The 14643-nt window shown below is 37.4% G+C and overlaps 3 protein-coding genes across 3 annotated transcripts; 2 read left to right on the forward strand and 1 right to left on the reverse strand.

The window, feature by feature from the left end:
* LOC109831156 lies at positions 1049 to 3720 on the reverse strand. Its single transcript, XM_020398495.1, has 2 exons — positions 3093 to 3720; positions 1049 to 1608 (listed from the first exon to the last, which is right to left on the reverse strand). Exons 1-2 carry the CDS (start codon positions 3718 to 3720, stop codon positions 1049 to 1051), a joined length of 1188 nt encoding a protein of 395 aa, XP_020254084.1.
* LOC109831157 lies at positions 5548 to 6341 on the forward strand. Its single transcript, XM_020398496.1, has 2 exons — positions 5548 to 5656; positions 5736 to 6341. Exons 1-2 carry the CDS (start codon positions 5564 to 5566, stop codon positions 6339 to 6341), a joined length of 699 nt encoding a protein of 232 aa, XP_020254085.1. The 5' UTR covers positions 5548 to 5563.
* On the forward strand, positions 7666 to 8560 carry LOC109831158 (glutathione S-transferase T3-like). The gene is made up of 2 exons (XM_020398497.1): positions 7666 to 7953; positions 8033 to 8560. Exons 1-2 carry the CDS (start codon positions 7666 to 7668, stop codon positions 8558 to 8560), a joined length of 816 nt encoding a protein of 271 aa, XP_020254086.1.

Genomic DNA, 14643 nt, shown 5'->3' on the forward strand with positions numbered 1-14643 from the left:
TTTTATAGGTACCTACTACTTGGATGATGCTGGCTGTACAAATGGAAAAGGATTTCTCCCTCCATTTAGAGGCTAGTGATATCATTGGAATGTTCGGAGTGCTCAAAATCAACCCAACTCCTTAGAGGAGTATTTCAATATGAAGCACTCGACTTCAAGAAATGTTGTTGAGAGATCATTTGGTCTATTGAAGAGGCAGTTGAATTTTTGGTCAAAATTATTTTCCAAAAATAAGTTTTTAAACTATATATTACTAACTACTGGTATTTTTTAGAAATCTTTAGTAGCGTAGTAGAAAGTAAAAATTTTGGTATTTCAAAATGTCCTTTATTCGAGGTTTACCGTAGGCAAGCTGAGAATTGTTTTTGATTTAAATAATTAAATTAATCCCTCATAAGTACTAGTGGGTCGTGGGTCATGGGTCGTGAGCTCATGAACCATGGGCTGTGGGCCAATGGGCCGAGGATCGAAGCTAATCGGGCTGAAGCGCAAAGTGATACTTTGCAAGACGCTAAGTGGCGCTTTGTAAGGCATTACTACATACAGCAGTTACATCAATTAAGTTATTTGCTATTACAATCATAATTATCATTATGATTTGTAATAGTCAAATTGACTGCGGGTGACCCTTGAGCTAGCCTTAGGGCATCTCCAACCCTTTGCCTCAAAATGGTGCAAATTTTGCACCAAAATGGTGCAAAAGTCACATCTAACAGTAATTCATCTCCAACCCATTGCACCATTTTTTGCACCAAAAAGGAATATTCTCAGTATCTTTCTTTTTATCTACTTTTATATGATTATTTTTTATTCCCTATATTTTTAACTATTTCAACAATTAACCTCACATATCAAATTTTATTTTTTCACATATTTTCCAAACAAAATGATTTATTATTTAAAAAATTAAACTAATAAAACAATAAAATATTATATACCTATTATTAATATTGCCAAAATATTACATTCAAGAACACAACAGAAAATAAAATGTAAGAAAATAATTAAACATTAACAACAATGTAAAAATTACAAATTTAGTATGCACTTAACTATCTGAATTAGTGTATTCCTCCCATAGATGATCTATCAATGCATTACGAAGCGCAATATGGGCATCTTTATCCTTGATTTTTCCGTAACGTGTAATAAATTGAGTAAATCTTGTAGTTTCATCTGCTACCATATCAACTTCTGGTGTTGGTGCTTCCCTCACTTCTTGAATTGGTGCATAAAGATCACGTTCATCCTCGATTATCATATTGTGCATAATAATGCATGCAGTCATTATGTCATGTAATACATGTTTTTTCCAAAAACGTGCTGATCCTGCCACGATTGCAAATCGTGATTGGAGAACTCCGAACGCACGTTCTACATCTTTTCTACATGCTTCCTGTTTCATGGCAAAATATTTTTTCTTCCTACCTTGTGGCTGTTGGATTGTTTGTACAATAGTAGCCCATTTCGGATATATACCATCAGCTAAATAATAACCCATATTATACTCTTTTCCTTGAATAACATAGTGAGCGGGAGGAGCAATACCTTGAGCTAGGTTAGAGAAAATATTAGATGACTCTAGCACATTGATATCATTATTGGTGCCTGGCATACCAAAATATGCGTGTCATATCCAAAGATCATAATCTGCCACAGCTTCGAGGATAATAGTTGGTGACCCACTGTAGGCATCGAAAATTGCCTATAGGTCTCCACAAACAGCTCAGTGTTAAAGAACGACGATGAACGTCACTATCCGGTTCACAGAAGCTCGATTGACGTTGGCAAATGCTTGAAGTGAATCAACGAACTACGTGAAGCGTCGGAGTTTCAAAATAACGAGGATACGAATTGATCGAGAGCCCCGCGTCGCCTACAAAAGGTGCCACGCCCCTCGTGTCTCAGTTGATTCCACAGATGATCTAATCATTGGATCTTATAGAACTCCTCGTCGGCTTTCCAACGCACTTGGAATCACTCAAATCCGAGTTCGGACGAAGAATTTACAGCGGAAGTGGACAAATAGGCATAACGGAGTGTCTCGACCCAGTTTGAGACACCCTAGGGTGTCCGCACAAGTTGGAGACACCCCAGGGTGTCCGCACAAGTTGGAGATACCCCAGGGTGTCCGCACAAGTTGGAGACACCCCAGGGTGTCCACATAAGTTGGAGACACCCAAAGGTGTCTCGGAACTTGTTAAGCTGTTTTGACCATGATTCCGTTAGAATCTGAAGAAACTCAAAACATGAAAGTTGTAGCTCTCTTTGTCAGCTTTCCAATACATCTTGAATAATTCAAATCCGAGTTCGGATGAAAGAATTAGAGCCAAAATACTAAAGAGAGTACAAACTATCTCGGATTTTGGGAGACACCCTAGGGTGTCTCGGATTTTGGGAGACACCCTAGGGTGTCTCGGATTTGGGTCCTTTAGGTGGTTTTAACCGCTCCACAACCCCTCAAGCCTATAAATACAAGCCTTAGGCCTCATTTTTTTTAGGGCTGGAATTCTGGTGCCGCGGCGAAGCCTTGCCGGATTGAATACTTAAAGTGCACAGATTTCAAGAGAGGAGGAGGAGAGATCAGATCTAGTTCTTCAATGCAAGAGAGAGAGATTCATCAGATCTACATCACCCGCATCCAATCCTTAGTATTATCCCGTTGTGGTAATTCTAAGAAGAGCAATTATCTCGCTTTTATCGAGATAAGCGCTACAGTTTTCTCGATCTCTTCGCGGATAGACGAAGCTCTGCCTAATTTTTCAGCAATCAGATCTGATCGACGGTGGTCCACGGATAAACCCCGGCATAGGCAAAGACACCCACGCAAGCAGAAGACCGATAAACGATCTCTGAGTTTATTTGATAAAGTTGTAAACTTTTTATTTTCATTGTGTAAGGAGATCTTATAAAAAGATCAACTTTTCTTTTATTTTATTCGAGTTTATTGTAACGACTAAAGTTGTAATAGATTCGATAGCAATGAAAACAGCAACTTTCACAGCAAACACCCACTACGTCCTGTGTATTGCCCAGACCATGCTGTTGGACAATTTTTCCATTTCCAATGCATACAATCAAGACTTCCTAACATTCCTGGAAACCCATGTTTTTTCCAATATAGAGTAGCCTAGCAATATCGTTAGCGTTAGGTGTTCGTAGATACCGCTCTGCGAATATTTCCACCATAGCACGACAAAATTTTGTCATACTTTCAATTGCTGTTGACTCACCTATTTTAACGTATTCGTCCGTAGCATCAGCTGGTAGACCGTATGCCAACATGCGAAAAATAGCTGTTACTTTCTGTAACGGTGATAATCTCATTCTACCAAGTCCATCACTTCGTTGTTGGAAGTAATAGTCATGATCTTTCACTGCATCAACAATACGAAGGAACAAACTTCTTGACATCCGATATCGACGACGAAACATATCTTCTCCAAAACGTGGATTATCGGCAAAGTAATCTATGACCAAATTCTGATGCGCATTTTCTCGATCGCGGTTGATCACTGCATGACCGGGAATCGAGCCACCATGGATCGGTTGGTAGTTGTGTTGACGTAAATTGTTAACGAGGATCATGTTGTTGTTGATGTACTCACAAATTACTTCTTCGGTTTCATCAATCTCTGCAATGATATTGGACAGAAAATTATCATCATCCGAAGATGAAGATGATGATAAGTATGATGGACCTCCAACATCGAAATTCATTTTTGAAGTAAGAAAAGAATGACTGAAGTATGCAGAAATGGAGAATAATAATTTTAACACAACAACGAGTAATTGTGTGGATGTACCTAATCTAGTATGCTATTTATAAAACTTTGCTTAGCTGTATACATTGAACAATGTGTAAAGTTGAGCTGATTTTAGGAAATGCTTTCCAGCTGTTATCAATTTGTCACAAAATTCAAATTTGCTTTTAGCTGTATACGTTGGACAATGTGTAAAGCTGACCTGATTTCAAAAATTGATTCCCACTCGTACAAAGCTTTCACACAATTCAAGGAGAGCTGAGCTGTGTATACGTTGGACAATGTGTAAAGCTGACCTGATTTCAAAAATTGATTCCCACTCGTACAAAGCTTTCACACAATTCAAGGAGAGCTGAGCTGTGTATACGTTGGACAATGTGTAAAGCTGACCTGATTTTAAAAATTGATTCCCACTCGTACAAAGCTTTCACACAATTCAAGGAGAGCTGAGCTGTGTATACGTTGGACAATGTGTAAAGCTGACCTGATTTCAAAAATTGATTCCCACTCGTACAAAGCTTTCACACAATTCAAGGAGAGCTGAGCTGTGTATACGTTGGACAATGTGTAAAGCTGACCTGATTTTAAAAATTGATTCCCACTCGTACAAAGCTTTCACACAATTCAAGGAGAGCTGAGCTGTGTATACGTTGGACAATGTGTAAAGCTGACCTGATTTCAAAAATTGATTCCCACTCGTACAAAGCTTTCACACAATTCAAGGAGAGCTGAGCTGTGTATACGTTGGACAATGTGTAAAGCTGACCTGATTTTAAAAATTGATTCCCACTCGTACAAAGCTTTCACACAATTCAAGGAGAGCTGAGCTGTGTATACGTTGGACAATGTGTAAAGCTGACCTGATTTCAAAAATTGATTCCCACTCGTACAAAGCTTTCACACAATTCAAGGAGAGCTGAGCTGTGTATACGTTGGACAATGTGTAAAGCTGACCTGATTTTAAAAATTGATTCCCACTCGTACAAAGCTTTCACACAATTCAAGGAGAGCTGAGCTGTGTATACGTTGGACAATGTGTAAAGCTGACCTGATTTCAAAAATTGATTCCCACTCGTACAAAGCTTTCACACAATTCAAGGAGAGCTGAGCTGTGTATACGTTGGACAATGTGTAAAGCTGACCTGATTTCAAAAATTGATTCCCACTCGTACAAAGCTTTCACACAATTCAAGGAGAGCTGAGCTGTGTATACGTTGGACAATGTGTAAAGCTGACCTGATTTTAAAAATTGATTCCCACTCGTACAAAGCTTTCACACAATTCAAGGAGAGCTGAGCTGTGTATACGTTGGACAATGTGTAAAGCTGACCTGATTTCAAAAATTGATTCCCACTCGTACAAAGCTTTCACACAATTCAAGGAGAGTTGAGCTGTGTATACGTTGGACAATGTGTAAAGCTGATCTGATTTCAAAAATTGATTCCGACTCGTACAAAGCTTTCACACAATTCAAGGAGAGCTGAGCTGTGTATACGTTGGACAATATGTAAAGCTGACCTGATATCAAAAATTGATTCCCACTCGTACAAAGCTTTCACACAATTCAAGGAGAGCTGAGCTGTGTATACGTTGGACAATGTGTAAAGCTGACTTGATTTCAAAAATTGATTCCCACCGACAACGTTGGATAATGTGTAAAGCTGATCAGTTTGTACAAAATGATTCAATTTCAAATGTTGACCACCGACAAATTCAAATTCAAATTCAAATTCAAACAAAAAAAACAAATTTGGATTGGCTATAAATAACTGCGTATGAGCCGATCAATTCGTTCTCGAATGGAAATCATAAGTAATGAAGTAAGGAAATTGAATGCGTGCTTGAGACAAGTAGAGAATCTGAATCCAAGTGGTGCTTCAGATGAAGATATTGTAAGTATTCTATTAATTATCGTTTGAATTTTATTATTATTGTTGAAATACATAACTTGATGTTCACTATAATTTGCAGTTAGTTCGAGCAAAGATGTTATTTATGCAAGAACCAAAGTACAAAAAAGGTTTCAAATTTGATCATGTCTGGAATATGGTTAAAAATTTCGAAAAATTTAAAGATGATGTCCCCACAGCAAGACAAGTTGGTCGAAGACAATCCCAAAGTGTGAACTTCGACTCGTCACAATCAGATAATCCCACTCCGGAATCTCCTATATCAACATCTCCTGGACTGTCATCATTTACTCCATCTGAACGACCTATTGGGGTAAAAAAAGCTAAATTGAAAAGGAAAAATGATGATCATGAGTCAAGTGTAGTGGACTCCATCGAGACCTCCAGCAACCGACTTATAGACAGGTTAGACAATGCGAGCTTGGACAAGCAAGTAGCGTTTGATATCGAACGAGAAAAGATAGCCATGAAAAAAGATAGAGATGAATGGAAAATTATAATAAAAGATTTGAATTCCATTGCTGATCCAAACGTGCGTGAGTACGTTCGAGCTCAACAGATTAAAATAATACAAAAAAGAAATCAACAAGAACAAGGGTTTGCTTCTAATTTTGGCAATTATTTCAATGATATTAGACACTCTGGCCCCGATCTACCAGATTATTGAGAGTTGCTTATCCATCTCAGGAAATGTTCTATGTTTAGTTTGTATTTTATGTTTTATTTTAATGAAGTTTTATATTATACGTGTCAGTTTTTATATGTTATGTATTTCAGATATGCAAATTATATTTGAATTATGTATTGGTATTGCTCTTTATATTTCATGGGACTTTACTTAATATCTAGATTTTAATATTATAATTAATAATAATGTCTTTTAAATTTTAGCATTATTTTTAATTTTAAAAAATAATTTATTTTGTCCAAATTATACAATTGGGGTAAAATTATAAAATTTAAATATTATTGGGATTGTTTTATACATTTAATAAAACAATTAGGGTCAAATTGTAAATACATAAAAGTATGAGGTTAAACAAAATAATAATAATAATAATAAATGAACAGTAATGCGGTGATGAACAGCGCGACGCCCCGCTAAAATAGCGCGACAAATGCCGCTGGGTTGGAGAGGAATCGGAGCGGCAAAATGACGTTTTGCCTCAAAATAACGCGGGGTTGGAGATGGTCTTAGAGGCCTATAAATAGTGCCCATCGGGGTAGCTCTTGGGACATACGAAAAAAAACACTGAAGTGTTCGAGCTGTTGTGCTGTTGCTGCAGAGTTTGAAAGTGTGCAAGCTTTAGTCTATGTCCGAAGGAACATAGCCCTGAACCGAAAGGATTTTACAGATTGAAAGATCTTTGCCTGAACCGAAAGGTTTTTACAGATCGATAGATATTTGCCTGAACCGAAAGATTTTGAACCGAAAGATTTTAACAGATCAAGGTGATCGTTGCCTTGACCGAAAGGTCTTATAGATCAAAGAGATATTGACAGTACTTGGTTGGTGGACACCATTATACTGTACCTCTATTCCTGGAAGCAGTTTGGCCTTGGGATCCTTACACCATAGTAGGCCAAAAGTTACTTTAAGTACAACATTTCACAAATGCACAACAGCTAACTTGAAAAAGTTTTAAAATACAGCACTTTAGTTGCTTTCATTTCTCACTGATTTAGCCACAGGCACTAACAACCTTAAAGTAATATTTTTGATCTCTACGAGGACTCTTGGAATGGATTGTCTTAAGTTAGAGAACTTTGACGGATCAAACTTTAACACATAGTATCGGAAAGTGATATTCAGGATGTAACTCATGAAAATCTACTATAATTCAAATTCAAATTCAAATTCAAATTCAAACAAAAAAAACAAATTTGGATTGGCTATAAATAACATTCACGGTTTCTACTTCAAGCCACCCAATTCGAAGTATTTCTTCAAAGTATTTCTGATCTCCAAACCAACCGCTTTTTACAAAAAAATGTCTGTTCGATTAACTGGATACACGGTTACTGAAGATGTGCTCCTTTGTCAAGTATTCTTGGATATTTCTCAAGACCCTATTATCGGTAGAAACCAGTCTCGAGATGCATTTTGGTCTCGTGTGGAGGACAAATACAATGAACTTCGAGATCAGCATTTTGAGATGCGTACGAGCCGATCAATTCGTTCTCGAATGGAAATCATAAGTAATGAAGTAAGGAAATTGAATGCGTGCTTGAGACAAGTAGAGAATCTGAATCCAAGTGGTGCTTCAGATGAAGATATTGTAAGTATTCTATTAATTATCGTTTGAATTTTATTATTATTGTTGAAATACATAACTTGATGTTCACTATAATTTGCAGTTAGTTCGAGCAAAGATGTTATTTATGCAAGAACCAAAGTACAAAAAAGGTTTCAAATTTGATCATGTCTGGAATATGGTTAAAAATTTCGAAAAATTTAAAGATGATGTCCCCACAGCAAGACAAGTTGGTCGAAGACAATCCCAAAGTGTGAACTTCGACTCGTCACAATCAGATAATCCCACTCCGGAATCTCCTATATCAACATCTCCTGGACTGTCATCATTTACTCCATCTGAACGACCTATTGGGGTAAAAAAAGCTAAATTGAAAAGGAAAAATGATGATCATGAGTCAAGTGTAGTGGACTCCATCGAGACCTCCAACAATCGACTTATAGACAGGTTAGACAAGGCGAGCTTGGACAGGCAAGTAGCGTTTGATATCGAACGAGAAAAGATAGCCATGAAAAAAGATAGAGATGAATGGAAAATTATAATGAAAGATTTGAATTCCATTGCTGATCCAAACGTGCGTGAGTACGTTCGAGCTCAACAGATTAAAATAATACAAAAAAGAAATCAATAAGAACAAGGGTCTGCTTCTAATTTTGGCAATTATTTCAATGATATTAGACACTCTGGCCCCGATCTACCAGATTATTGAGAGTTGCTTATCCATCTCAGGAAATGTTCTATGTTTAGTTTGTATTTTATGTTTTATTTTAATGAAGTTTTATATTATGCGTGTCAGTTTTTATATGTTATGTATTTCAGATATGTAAATTATATTTGAATTATGTATTGGGATTGCTCTTTATATTTCATGGGACTTTACTTAATATCTAGATTTTAATATTATAATTAATAATAATGTCTTTTAAATTTTAGCATTATTTTTAATTTTAAAAAATAATTTATTTTGTCCAAATTATACAATTGGGGTAAAATTATAAAATTTAAATATTATTGGGATTGTTTTATACATTTAATAAAACAATTAGGGTCAAATTGTAAATACATAAAAGTATGAGGTTAAACAAAATAATAATAATAATAATAAATGAACAGTAATGCGGTGATGAACAGCGCGACGCCCCGCTAAAATAGCGCGACAAATGCCGCTGGGTTGGAGAGGAATCGGAGCGGCAAAATGACGTTTTGCCTCAAAATAACGCGGGGTTGGAGATGGTCTTAGAGGCCTATAAATAGTGCCCATCGGGGTAGCTCTTGGGACATACGAAAAAAAACACTGAAGTGTTCGAGCTGTTGTGCTGTTGCTGCAGAGTTTGAAAGTGTGCAAGCTTTAGTCTATGTCCGAAGGAACATAGCCCTGAACCGAAAGGATTTTACAGATTGAAAGATCTTTGCCTGAACCGAAAGGTTTTTACAGATCGATAGATATTTGCCTGAACCGAAAGATTTTGAACCGAAAGATTTTAACAGATCAAGGTGATCGTTGCCTTGACCGAAAGGTCTTATAGATCAAAGAGATATTGACAGTACTTGGTTGGTGGACACCATTATACTGTACCTCTATTCCTGGAAGCAGTTTGGCCTTGGGATCCTTACACCATAGTAGGCCAAAAGTTACTTTAAGTACAACATTTCACAAATGCACAACAGCTAACTTGAAAAAGTTTTAAAATACAGCACTTTAGTTGCTTTCATTTCTCACTGATTTAGCCACAGGCACTAACAACCTTAAAGTAATATTTTTGATCTCTACGAGGACTCTTGGAATGGATTGTCTTAAGTTAGAGAACTTTGACGGATCAAACTTTAACACATAGTATCGGAAAGTGATATTCAGGATGTAACTCATGAAAATCTACTATGTGGTTTCTGAGGAGAAACCCGACACTGAAGAAGATTTCTGAGTCTAAAGCCTCTTGGGCTAAAGATGATCATTTCTACATGAGTTATCTTCTTAACTGCCTGGTCGATCATCTAGCAGATGCTTACACCAACAAGCTCTCTGCAAAGAAAATCTAGAATGCTCTGGAAGATTAGTACAAGGATGAGAAGATGCTGTCTAAGTCTCACCTCATTGATAAGTTTATGGACTTCAAGTTCGAAGATGACACTGAGGTTTTGCCTCAAGTCAAAGAGCTTGAAAAGCTTGTTATGAAGCTGAAGGATAAATTGTAAATACATAAAAGTATGAGGTTAAACAAAATAATAATAATAATAATAAATGAACAGTAATGCGGTGATGAACAGCGCGACGCCCCGCTAAAATAGCGCGACAAATGCCGCTGGGTTGGAGAGGAATCGGAGCGGCAAAATGACGTTTTGCCTCAAAATAACGCGGGGTTGGAGATGGTCTTAGAGGCCTATAAATAGTGCCCATCGGGGTAGCTCTTGGGACATACGAAAAAAAACACTGAAGTGTTCGAGCTGTTGTGCTGTTGCTGCAGAGTTTGAAAGTGTGCAAGCTTTAGTCTATGTCCGAAGGAACATAGCCCTGAACCGAAAGGATTTTACAGATTGAAAGATCTTTGCCTGAACCGAAAGGTTTTTACAGATCGATAGATATTTGCCTGAACCGAAAGATTTTGAACCGAAAGATTTTAACAGATCAAGGTGATCGTTGCCTTGACCGAAAGGTCTTATAGATCAAAGAGATATTGACAGTACTTGGTTGGTGGACACCATTATACTGTACCTCTATTCCTGGAAGCAGTTTGGCCTTGGGATCCTTACACCATAGTAGGCCAAAAGTTACTTTAAGTACAACATTTCACAAATGCACAACAGCTAACTTGAAAAAGTTTTAAAATACAGCACTTTAGTTGCTTTCATTTCTCACTGATTTAGCCACAGGCACTAACAACCTTAAAGTAATATTTTTGATCTCTACGAGGACTCTTGGAATGGATTGTCTTAAGTTAGAGAACTTTGACGGATCAAACTTTAACACATAGTATCGGAAAGTGATATTCAGGATGTAACTCATGAAAATCTACTATGTGGTTTCTGAGGAGAAACCCGACACTGAAGAAGATTTCTGAGTCTAAAGCCTCTTGGGCTAAAGATGATCATTTCTACATGAGTTATCTTCTTAACTGCCTGGTCGATCATCTAGCAGATGCTTACACCAACAAGCTCTCTGCAAAGAAAATCTAGAATGCTCTGGAAGATTAGTACAAGGATGAGAAGATGCTGTCTAAGTCTCACCTCATTGATAAGTTTATGGACTTCAAGTTCGAAGATGACACTGAGGTTTTGCCTCAAGTCAAAGAGCTTGAAAAGCTTGTTATGAAGCTGAAGGATGAAAAAATTAATCTTTGTCAAACCTTCATTTCTGGTACAATTATCAACAAGCTTCCTACATCTTAGATGTCATCTTCCACTAACATTTTTAGAAGAAAAAGATAGGTGACTCTATCTAATTTGAAGAGGTTCATTTGGATCAAGGACGAGATTCAGATTCGCACAAAGACTGAGCTCATTGTTAAGTAGAAGGCGCCTGCTAAAATGGTGGTTGCTAACTTTGAGAAAGGTAGTAGTTCTTCTTCCAAGAAGAAGAAGAAGAAGTATTTTAACAAAAAGAATAACCAGAATCCGAAGAACCTGAACGTTTAGAAGAAAGAGTTCAAGATGAGCGGAAAATGCTTCAACTGTGGGAAGGAAGGACATTTTGCCAAGGACTGCAAAGCACCAAAGAAGGAGATAACACACGATGTTAATCAACTTAACAATTATGTGGCTATGCTTGTTTTGGAGATAACTCCTAGCAACATCTCTAGTTGGTGGTTAGATACAGGTGATACTTGCCATGTCTGCTCCAACAAAGATTTGTTCTCTTTTTATGTTGCTACCAAATAGAACGTATTAATAGCTATTCTTTCTGTAGTTCCTATTCTTAGAACTAGGACTATGGTGTTGACTCTCTCTTCAGGGAAGACTCTCATATTGAAGAATGTGTAATATGTTCCCTCAATTACCAAAAACTTAGTCTCTGGAATCCTACTGTGTGATGCGGGTATGAAGCTAGATTTCCAATGAGGAAAGGTTGTGTTATCATTTAAGAAAATATATTTTGAAAATGCATATCATACTGATGACATGTATAAGATCAGTACTATTATACCCAACTCAGTTATAAATAAAATATCCTCTTCTGCTTACTCCTCTGTGTTATGGCATAATAGGCTGGGACATGTAAATTATAAAAAATTGTTTAGCATGGAGAAGTTAGGATTACTTCTAAAATATGGGGATAACAAACCTAAGAAGTGTGAAGTCTACGCATAAGATAATATGACAAGGAAGCCTTTTCTAAGTGTCATCAGGAGCATCAACCTGTTGGGTCTGATTCATTCAGATACTTGTGACTTCAAGAGCTTTGTCACTCGAGGTGGCATGAAGTACTTCATCACATTTATTGATGACCATTCTCGCTTCTGCCACGTCTACCTGTTGAAATCTAAAGATGAAGCTTTCAACAAGTTCGTCGAGTTTCACACTTGTGTAGAGAAGCAGCTTGGACTTCAGGTGAAAAGACTCAGGAGCGGTAGAGGAGGAGAGTACCGATCTAAGGAGTCAGAAGTATACTTCAAGGAGCATGGAATCGTTGCTGAAATCACTGCTCCGTATTCTTCGTAATCTAATGGGATTGAAGAAAGGAAGAATCACACATTGACTAAGATGGTAAATTTGATGCTAATCACATCTGGTCTACCTACCTGCTATTGGGGAGAGGCTTTGCTAATGGTAAACTAGATTCTGAATAGAGTACCATATTCCAAAACTGATGGTACTCCTCATCAGTTATATTTAGGATATCCAGATTCATTGGATAGTCTCAAAGTGTGTGGGTGTCTCGCATATGTTCGAGTTTCAAATATCAGAAGGCCTAAGCTCGGACCAAAGGTAAACAAGTGTGTGTTTCTTGGCTTTACTGAAGATAGCGATTCTTACAGATTCTTAGACCTTGGAACCAACTCCGTCATTGAAGCTCGGGATGCAAAATTCTTTGAGGATAAGTTTATCAAGGATAAAGGTTTATTGCTCAAAGATACACCAGAGAATGCTAGTACATCAGATGCACCAGAGCTCATTGAAGCTCAGGATGTAGAATTCTCGCTCAAAGATATACCAGAGAATGTTGGTATATCAGATGCACCAGAGGAGCCAGTTTTGCGAGAAATTAAAAGTGTCAATGATGAAGGAGTTACCGAACCATCTTCCAAGTGTGTCAGGAGACAGAAAGATTTTAGAGATGACTTCATCACCTATAATGCGGAAGGAAATCCACAGACTTTCTAAGAAGCAATGCAATTAACAGACGTTCTTCTGTGAAAAGAAGCTATAGATGATGAGATGGATTCATTGATCCAAAATCATACTTGGGAGCTAGTGGATGTACCTGAAGGCCTATCAGCTATAAGTGGATCTTCAAGAAGAAGCTTCATCCTGATGATACTATTGAGAAGTAAAAAAGAAAGACTAATGGTGAAAAGATTCTCTCAGAGAGAATGAATAGATTTTTTTGATATCTATACATTAGTTTATAGGATCACTACCATCAGAATGCTTATCGTATGGGCAGCGATAAAAAGGTTTGTCATCCATCAGATGGATGTGAAGACTTCCTTTCTCAATAGAGATTTTACAGAAGCGATCTACATAGAGAAACCAAAAGGACTTGATGCCCCAGCTGGTAAAGTTTGTAAACTTGTTAAGTCTCTATATGGACTTAAGAAGTCACCGATACTCTGGCATGAGAATTCGATAGGGTTCTTCGCAACAATATGTATCAAGTCAGTCAATCTGACAAGATCCTATATATCAAGGTCACTGAAGGAAAGGTGGTGGTTATTTGCCTCTATGTGGATGATATACTCATCATTGGGAGTGATTTGAAGCATCTACCAAGAATTTTCTTTCAGCATAGTTCAACATGAAGAACCTTGAAACTACAGACATGATTCTCAAAATCAAAATCATATACTCTAAAGAGGATATTGGATTGTCTCAATCTCATTATGTTGAGAGCATGCTAAGAAAATATGGCTACTACGATCTGTCAGAACTATCAATGCTGTATGATTATAACAAGAAGCTTCGACCAAGCACTAGAAGACCAGTAGAGTAACTAAAGTGCTCAAAGATCATTAGGAGTCTTATGTACACAATGAGCTGCACAAGGCCAGACATAACATTCACTGTAGGAATGCTTAGTAGGTTCACAAGTAATCATGCAAAGCTTTATTGGGATGTTATCCAAAGATTGATGAGATACTTGAAAGGAACTATAGGTTTGGGCCTATTCTACACTAGGTATCCGGCTGTAATCGAAGGCTATTCAGATGCGACCTAGTGCTCAGAATCAGATGAGTGCAGATCTACTGGAGGTTTTGTCTTCACCATGAGTGGAGCTGCTGTCTCATGGAAGTCTAAGAAGTAGACTATGATTACACAATCATCGATGGAATCTGAGTTCTTCGCATTCTGTGCTGTAGGAGATGAAGCTGAGTGGCTCAGTTATTTTCTACGAGACTTTCTATTGATAGAATTGCAAGGCACAATTACTATCTATTGTGATAATTAGGCGGTGAGTGTTGTGGCAGTGAACTTAATGTTTAATGGAAAGAAGTGAACCATTCGTCTAAAGCATGGCTATTTGAGAGAACTCATTTGCTAAGGAGTCATCTCTGTGATTAA

Source organism: Asparagus officinalis, chromosome 2 (assembly GCF_001876935.1).
Source record: "Asparagus officinalis chromosome 2, Aspof.V1, whole genome shotgun sequence".
NCBI classification, from domain to species: Eukaryota; Viridiplantae; Streptophyta; class Magnoliopsida; order Asparagales; family Asparagaceae; genus Asparagus; species Asparagus officinalis.